Here is a 9,437-nt window from a genome sequence, read left to right on the forward strand (position 1 = left end):
AAAGATTAAACAAAAAATATCACTAACACATAATAATAATAATAATAATAATAATAATAATAATAATAATAAATGTTACCCATGATTTTATTGGTAAAAATTGCACACATAGCTTTCTATTTTCGTTGATCCAATCCGATTCGTATTTATAAATAGAGAGAGAAAGAGGTAAATAGTTAATTTTGGCACGTTAATGGGTGGCGAACCGCTGAGCGAATCATTCCCTTGATGTGTCTCCCACTGCCATGTGAACTTGTATAGTAGTTATAGAAAGAGAGAGAGTATTTTTCTTATTTGTTTGATACGATAATGAGAAATGAGGAGGATAATAATAGTGGGGTTCAAATGGTCAACCTTTGTATAGAGAGAAAAGATAGAGAGAGAGAGAGAGAGAGAGAGAGACAGAGAGAGATAGAAAGAAAAAATATAAAGAAGGAGAAAGAAAGAAAGAAAGAAAGAAAGAAAGAAAGTCCTTCATAATTTCCATGCCCCCCAAGATTCGTTTCTCTACTCAATTCATTCCTTTGATTAACAATTATAGCCACCCACCCACCCACCCACCCGAAATAAAAAGTCTAATTCTCTCATTCTCTTTTAAAAACACAACTCTCTCTTTACCTCCTCTCTCATTTCTCTCTATACAAACCAAAGCCATTTCTCCTTTCTTCCTCTCCTTCTTTCTCGAAAACAAACTATACCCTTTCATTGTTTTTCCGTTTCTTGGCTGATGGGTTGTTTTGATGATGGCTGTAACACTGGCCTTGTTTTAGGGTTAGGTTTCACTTCACCAAAACCAGAAGACAAACAAATTAACAGTAATAATATTCATAAACCCAAAGTTATTAAGCCTAATTGCACACTTTCCAATGGTTTTGAGCCTTCTCTTAGCTTGGGTCTGTGCGGTGGCGATGCTTATCGTAGCAATAGCAAAACATTAGATGTGAAGAAAAGTTTTGATCATCAAGAAAGTAGTATAGTTGTTGGCGTTGTTGGTGCGGAGTTGTTTAGTCAAGCTTCTCCTCATAATAGTCATAGTGCTGTTTCTTCTTTCTCTAGTGGCAGAGTTAAAAGAGAAAGAGATCTTAGCAGTGAAGAAATAGAAGTAGAGAGAGTTTCTTCAAGAGTTAGTGATGAAGATGAAGATGGTACAAATACAAGAAAGAAACTTAGGCTTACTAAAGAACAATCGGCTCTTCTAGAGGAAAGCTTTAAGCAACACAGCACTCTTAATCCTGTAAGTGATTAATTAATCTCTCTCTTTATTTTCGTAATTTTACTTTCTTGATTTGGTTTTAAAAATATATTTATTTCTTAATTATTGACAGAAACAAAAGCAAGCTCTAGCAAGGCAGTTAAATTTAAGGCCAAGACAAGTTGAGGTGTGGTTCCAAAACAGAAGAGCCAGGTAAATCATCTTTAATTTGATTAATTAATTAACTAAACCAACTAAACGATAATTAAGAAAAGATTATGAAATTTTTTTTTATAATTAATAGACTCTGACTAGGGTATCAACTTTGAATACTCTTGGAGCTTAGTTCCCTCAAAAACGATTTCAATATTATCATTGGTCCAATCCATGTTGATTGTTCAAATTTGTTATTTCCAAGAAACAGTTCTATGACCCATGAAATATCCAAGAAAGGCCCACAAAGAAAAGTTTGCATATTTGCTATTTCCTTTAAGAAAAAAAAAAAAAAAAGAAAGGTAGATGAAGGTACCTGTGCACAAGGCACAAGGTACAAGTACTTGAAGCCCCATAGTTAAAAGAAAGATTTTAATTAGCTTGTTTGTTTCAAGTCTTAATTAAAGATTAAATCAACTAATTAATTTGTAATGATTTGCAGGACAAAGCTGAAGCAAACTGAAGTGGACTGTGAGTTCTTGAAGAAATGTTGTGAAACACTAACAGATGAGAATAGAAGATTACAGAAAGAACTTCAAGAATTGAAAGCTTTGAAATTGGCTCAACCCTTTTACATGCACATGCCAGCAGCTACTCTTACTATGTGCCCTTCTTGTGAAAGGATTGGTGGTGTTGGTTCTGATTCTGCTACAAAGAATAACCCATTTTCGATGGCTCCAAAGCCTCACTTCTACAATCCCTTCACCAATCCTTCTGCAGCATGTTAAATTAATATATACAAGACAAAAAGAAAACAGAAGAAGAAGAAGAAGAAGAAGAAGAAGAAGAAAGAGTATAGAATTTTCACAACCCCTCTGTTTTTTGGTTAAGGGCTTGTAGTCAAAAGAATCGTGTAATTAATTATTTTGTAGGAAATAGTAAATTAAACTACTGATCCATCTCCTTTCTCTTCTTTTTTTTTTCTTTTATTTTTTTTTCCATTTCTACATCTTTGTATATTCACCAAATATATATATATATATATATATATATATATATGAAGGCAGGAGTATTATTTATTTGTTGATTTTTACACTTTATATATGATTCTGATATTGTAATTTCTCCCTCTTTTATCTTAGTAATTAAATGTTCATATGCAATGTTTATATATATTTTCTTATGTGAGAAGTCAAAAATTCAAATTGGATGAGCTTGACAAAAAAAAAAAAAAATCAATAAATAATTAGAATTGGAATTTTTATTATTATAAAAATAATTAATAACATTTGAATCCCAAGTTCACAATTGTAAAATGGGATTGAATTAATTATTTTTTTTAAAAAAATTGAATTGAAACTAAAGTATTCAATTTATTTTTTTCTCTTATTCATAATATTACAGTCCAAACCTAATTATATTATAAGATGATATTTAATGTAAGTTGTAATGAGTCATACCACAATGATGAGGGATGACTAATGAGGCATTGCCATAGTCATGCTTTTCAGTCTAACCCTTCTTTTGGTTAGTTGGCTGCAACAAATAGGAAAAGGCAAGAAATAAAAAATAAAAATATTATTATATATATATATATATATATATATATATATAGTATAAGTAAGAAGATAATGATAAATCAGTTGAAGGTGATGATTTAGTGAGAGAGAGAAGAAGAAATGTGGGGGTGTGGGCGGTTAGCTCACGTGTACCTGTCCCTAATACTTATATTCAGTTGCGCTATAATAGAAAAGATAAACAAACAGAAAAAAAAGACCAAAAGGGTCAAATAATGGGTGGTGGTGAGAGGCGTGTAGACAAAGAAAGGAATGGAAATTCTTATTTTTACTCATTTATATTTTATTATTATTAAATTTTAAATTCTACTTTTTCCAATTGAAATAATATTCCATGCATTTGAATTAAACTCAACGTTGGATGAAATAAAATAATTGATACTTCTTAATTGATGATCTTGAATTCAAGTTTATTTATGAATATTGCCATACTGAAAGATTGGATTCTACCCCTCAATCTAAAAATTGCTATGTTGAAAGAACTACGCCTATGAAACCCTCTGATATGCAAGCTGAACGTAATTAGAGTTCCATAAACTTTCGATGCTAATGGTAATAAATTGAAAAAATTTATAATAAAAAGATTAATGATAACGGATAATGTATTTAAAAGTAAGGCCAATTTTTTTATTATTTGTCGTTTAAAGCCATTGTCATTAACAAAATTTAAATTTTTTTTCAAATTTGCACTCGGCGGACTTATAAAAAGCAAAGCGCTTAATTCTGAGTATTTAAAATACTATATATTCAGGACTTAAACTCAATATCTTTAGTTAAGGTAGAAGATATTTCTGTCATCTCATATCATATCTTGGAAATTAATATTTTAATTAACAATGCTTAATAAATAGTACAATAAGAGATAGTCTAGAGATAAGTATATGCACGACCTGATAATAGATTTAAGTTCGACCTCCATGTTAAAAGGAATTCTTAATAAACAAATATTAAAACTTAATTTGCAATAAATTGTTTTGAAGATAAATTTAGCATTATTCGTTTTCCAATTATTGGAAACAATTACTCATGCTTTTTGTGAAAATTATTTATGAAATAAGTAAGCATGTCAAGGTCTCGTGAGGTGCTTTCTCTTTAAGGGTACTAGTGGGTCACATGCCACGTGATGTCCCACTGGGCTTCTCTTATCTACAATCTGCATCATGGGATTTTTGCCATGAATGTCAGATTACATGACTCCGAACTAGATGGGACCCCCCCTCCCCCTCTTTTCTTTTGATGTTTAAAATTTTCAAATTCCATTTCAAAAGTTAGATATTCCAAGTTTACAATAATGGAACATATCTTAGGTTAGGGTTTATTTGTAATTATAATTTCACCTTTTCAATAAATATCAATTTCTTTTTAGATATTTTCACGAAGTGTTCAGTAATTTAAAATTATTTCTAAAAAAATCATTTTCAACTTAATGAGAAATAAAATTCAATATTTAAGGTTTTACACATTTACTTAATGGACGGTTGAGATTGATTTGGGCTTTGTATAAAAAATAAAAGTAAACCTAAAATATACGTTATCATGATTGGTGTGGACATTGTGCATTGAAATGATGAGAAGGTTCTCTCATAGAATAGTCCACACATCTATATACATTGATGCCCTGAAATTGTGGTGTGGACCAATAAATGATGAGGGGACTTTCCTGCAAAAGTTGGCACTTTCCAGGAAACTTACTCTATCATCATCACCATCACCCCTTTCATCATCCTTTTTTTTTTTTTTTTTTTTTTCACCATCTAATGAGTCACCATCTATTAATTTTTGTATAAACTCTTCAAAAAATCAAACGCACCACCTTATTACTTCAATCAACAATTATTATTACTTTTAAAAGTCTAAGAGCTATTTGAATTTCTTTTTTCATCCAATAATTTTCTCATGTATGATAAATGTAAATTAACAATTAAATATAAAAGTCAATTTATATATTTACTACTTGTAATTATTCTTTTTTATATTAATATTAAATGTGTTAACTCTATTGATACAACCGCTTGTTGATAAAAAATTATTTACATTAATATTACAAAAATTTACAAATAACAAAATTATTTATTTTGTGCTCAAGATTTAATATTAAAAACTAATTAATTAATGTAAAAATCTAATTAATTAAATAAGTAACATATTTATTTGTTAATTTAGCTAATCTTTTGATATAGTAATATTTAAAGATATCATCAAGCCACTGATAATTAATTATTGATTCAATACTTCTCATCATGATACATATAATAACAATAATTAAATTCAACATTTATTATTAAAAAATTTTCTCTTTGAATTCAAATTCTTTTACTAATTCAATATAGAAATGCAGCTTGTCTTGGCTTTTTATAAAGTGAGTCTCTTTGTGAGGAAACCAAATTGATATTTGTGTGAAAATGATGACAAAGTGGCTTCTTCTACTTATATTATTCCTAAGAAACAAATGGAAAAGGAAAATTAATTAAAAAAAATACTAAAACCCTTTTCATTAATTAATACATTATTATCATAGTCATTGATTTGATTTACGTGTGGATGCAAGTAATTTTATTACAAAATACCAAAGACATGTGTCTCGTGTTGGCTTGATGGTCGGTCTGTCTAGTTTTACACCATTAAATACGGACATGATGTTATGGATGAGATTGTGCATATAATATATAATTAATCATTTTCTATTAATTATTAATATGTGCATGTAAGCTTGATAGCTACTAATCTTACATTTTCAACTAAGGGCTATAGCAGCCCATAAGAGCCACGTGTTGTGCACCTTTAATGGCAAGCACATATTCTATTAACCCAATAATCTTATTTACTTGAATAATTTCCAATTTAATTAATCCACAATTTATTCTTTTTATAATACAAGACACTAAAAATTAACTCAAATTCTAACAATCTCTTCTTTCTTTATATATGGCTATATATTAAATCAAAATTATCTTATTTAAAAGCCAGATGCATAAATTCACTCCGTATTTTACATAAAAAATTTTGGAACACTTTTAATATAACGAGTGTTCTATTATACTCTCAAAATTATATATTTTGATAATACTGCATACTTATCTATACTAAAAAGGATACTTTTTTTTAATATGTTTAATTTTCATATGCAAATTATTGATTTGATATGTGATTAACATAATTTTTAAAATAATAATTTTTATATTTTTAACAATTTAATAAGTATTTAATTAATTTAATTTAAAAGTTTGAACATGTAATAGAAAAAATTTTTACAAGTTAAAATATTTTTAATAAGTATAATTTTATTACTTAAAGTGTTTAATAGATCAGAATAAAAGTTGAGGGTGTCATAAAATTTTAGTATAAAGTACATAAGTTAATCCGCGTATTTCAGCCCTTATTTAAATAAGTAATTTAATTGTTTCCATCATAATCATAATAATTAGTTTGATATAATTATTATTTTTTAAGATTTCTTATGTTTTGAAGGGAACACTTGTAAGTAACCAAATGAAGAAGTTTGGACCAATTAAAGTTTGCCATATATATATATAATATAATTATACTGCTGATTAAATTAGGACATATGAACTATACATAACAGAGAACGACTTTTCTAAATTATATCCCCACTTATAAATTAAAATAAATTTTTTTAAACGAGAGTATTTTTGAAAACTTATTGAGAAAAAAATAGGAAAGTTGGAATGACATTTAAAAATTTTTATTTTCATTTGATTTGGTGCACCTATAGATTCAATGCATGTAAATTTTATTCATATAATTTTTCTATTATTCTCATTTTAAATGATATACAAATAATTATTTTATTAGAATAATAAGTAAAAATTAATGAATGTTATTGAAATAAGATAAAATTTAATAAAATTATAGTAGATAATTTAAGGATTAACTGTAATGAAAAAAAAGAGTCAACTATATTATGGAAAAAAAAAAAATGGAATAACTTCTTCAACCGGAGTATGATTATTGGGTTTGTGCCATTGAGACCAGGTCCACAAATAAATAACTGTTAACTGCCTTAGTTAGTTAGTGGGTAAAGTTAGAGATATAGCTAATAATGTAGGGGTTTTTCAATCAACGATAGAGACCATAAGGCCATTATCTCCAATCCCACAAATGAAAATAGACCAAGTGACTAGACTTGGGTATCCCTAAATAAGGGAAGCCGTCCTAAAACCCAATAATTGGGATAAAATGACCTAATTGATGGACTTAAATAGTTGATTCTAGAAATTACACACATGGCAAACACCCAATAAGTCAAAAACAGTGATGTATAGCTTTCATATATTTTGCTGCAACAATAATAATGTCCAACAGGAAAGGATATAAGATTGAGAAATTAACGCAAAAGATATCCCTAACATGTGATTTTGTATCCTTCTTTGATGACACAAAAATTCCCCTTGACAGCCCCCATTCAACTGCACTAGATACTCCCTAACTGAGTCGGCAACTATATTTTCAACCCCTCATCATAGAGTGGCTTTCTATGCAAATAGTATGTTTATGGTAATTGATTATTTTTAATTAATTATTTTCGCTACTGATTTTTTTTTTATCTAACATATATTATTAGAAACAATAACTCTTCTCTCATAAAAATATACACACATGAGAGAAAGAGATAATATATCTTTCGTCAAAATAACATTCAGGCGAATTCAAACTAAAACAAGATTGTTACTCTGGAAAAAATAAAAAACTAAATAGTATTGTTGCAGTAGCTAATTAGTGCTAGTCCTAGTTTAAATGAGTGCTATAGTAGATATTTTCTTGATTTCTTGCATATCATAATTAAAAATCAATACCCTATTGTGTGAATATGCACTTTCGGAATGAACTTGTCCTTCTGTTTCAATAATGAGAAGCTTTATATTTATATATGGTGCTCACATGGAAAAGCCATTGCGAAGAACAGAGATTAGGGCTATAATTTCTTTTTTTTTTTTTGAAAGAGAAGAATTATCATTAATTATCTCAAGGAAAAGTAATCCATCAAACATTCGGGCACTGAATCCCAAATATGAACACAATTAAAACGATAGGACGCTCTAGCTAAGCAATGAGCACCTATATTATCGTGTCTTCTAATCCAACGAACCTTGACTAATGGAATGGAGGCTAATAACAAAATGCAATCAGAAATAACAATACCCAACTCACTCATATCTCTAGTCTTTGACGAAAGAGCAGTAAAAATACTTTGAGAATCTATTAGAATAGTACCCGCACCATGAATATGCCGAGCTATAAATTGTAAAGTGAAGCGCAGAGCCAAACCTTCCACCATAAGTGGAGATGGCTGACCTGCATAGAAGCTAGAAACAGTGCGCAAAAAATAACTTTCATTGTCTTCAAAAACAACCCCTATACCCGCCGATCGTATATTAGAAAAGATAGCAGCATCCACATGGCAAGTCCACTCTCCCAGATCGGTAATAGCAGGTGTTACTTGCGAAATTTGTACCTGAGGCATATGCGGCTTTACCAAGGCATTCTTGAAGTTTTGAAAAAGAATAGAAGCTTTAGCACTAACATTGAAAGGAGTCCAAGCCATTTGTTGCCAAAGAAATTTGTTCCTAGCATCCCACACACTCCATGCGACATAAGAGATAAAAGCTAACTTGTCGGTATTATTTTGCTTCAAAACCTGCAGATAAAGAGTTTTAAAAGAAAAGTTAGTAGAAGCTTCCTCCACCCTACACACCTTCCAAACCTCCAACACCTTTGTGCACAATAATAATGCATGATCAACATCCTCCTCCAAATCACAATAAGGGCATATAGTGTCCACATTCACACCCCTTCTGCTCAATCTCCGTCGAGTAGGCAATAAGTTACGCATAGTTCTCCAAATGAAATCTCTAACTTTTGGTGCAACATTCAACTTCCAGATACTCCCCCACCCCTCACCTTCTATACGTTCATCACCCCTTCCCAACACCCTCAAGGCAAGATAGTAACATGATTTAACACTAAAATTACCCCTCTTATCATAATGCCAAATCAGCTCATCCTCCACATCTCTTACACTAAGGGGAATATCAAGAATAGTATGGATATCTCTCAAAGAAAAAAGATTAATAATCTTTGTCACATCCCATTTTCTCTCCCCCTCCACCAAAAGATCTGTCACCAGGAGATTATTATCAATAAAGAGACTACCATCCTCGACATAAAAGACTCCATCAATGGGTAACCAAGGGTCCTTCACAACAGAAATACTCCTACCATTGCCAACCCTCCACCTAACTCCCTGTTTCAAGATCATGTTAGAAGACATTATACCCCTCCAGACAAAGCTAGGGTGATGACCCGTTTGTGCATCAAGCAACCTCCCGTCACGGAAATATTTAGATTTGAAAACTCTATAAAGGAGAGTATTAGGCGAAGTCAGAAGACGCCACCCTTGTTTCGCTAACATAGCCATATTGAAACAATGAAGATCCCTAAAACCCATTCCCCCATCTTTTTTACTTCCACACATTCGATTCCAAGCTAACCAATGG

General features: G+C 30.2%; 1 protein-coding gene across 1 annotated transcript; it reads left to right on the forward strand.

Moving 5' to 3' along the window:
• The first annotated feature begins 586 nt into the window (after nt 1–586).
• On the forward strand, nt 587–2,304 carry HAT22 (Homeobox-leucine zipper protein family). Its single transcript, XM_012224082.4, has 3 exons — nt 587–1,234; nt 1,326–1,405; nt 1,848–2,304. Exons 1-3 carry the CDS (start codon nt 728–730, stop codon nt 2,131–2,133), a joined length of 873 nt encoding a protein of 290 aa, XP_012079472.1. The 5' UTR covers nt 587–727; the 3' UTR covers nt 2,134–2,304.
• The last annotated feature ends 7,133 nt before the right edge of the window (nt 2,305–9,437 follow it).

The sequence above is a fragment of the Jatropha curcas genome, chromosome 3 (assembly GCF_041381405.1).
Source record: "Jatropha curcas cultivar XTBG-Jc1 chromosome 3, XTBG_Jcur_1.0, whole genome shotgun sequence".
Classification (NCBI taxonomy): domain Eukaryota; kingdom Viridiplantae; phylum Streptophyta; class Magnoliopsida; order Malpighiales; family Euphorbiaceae; genus Jatropha; species Jatropha curcas.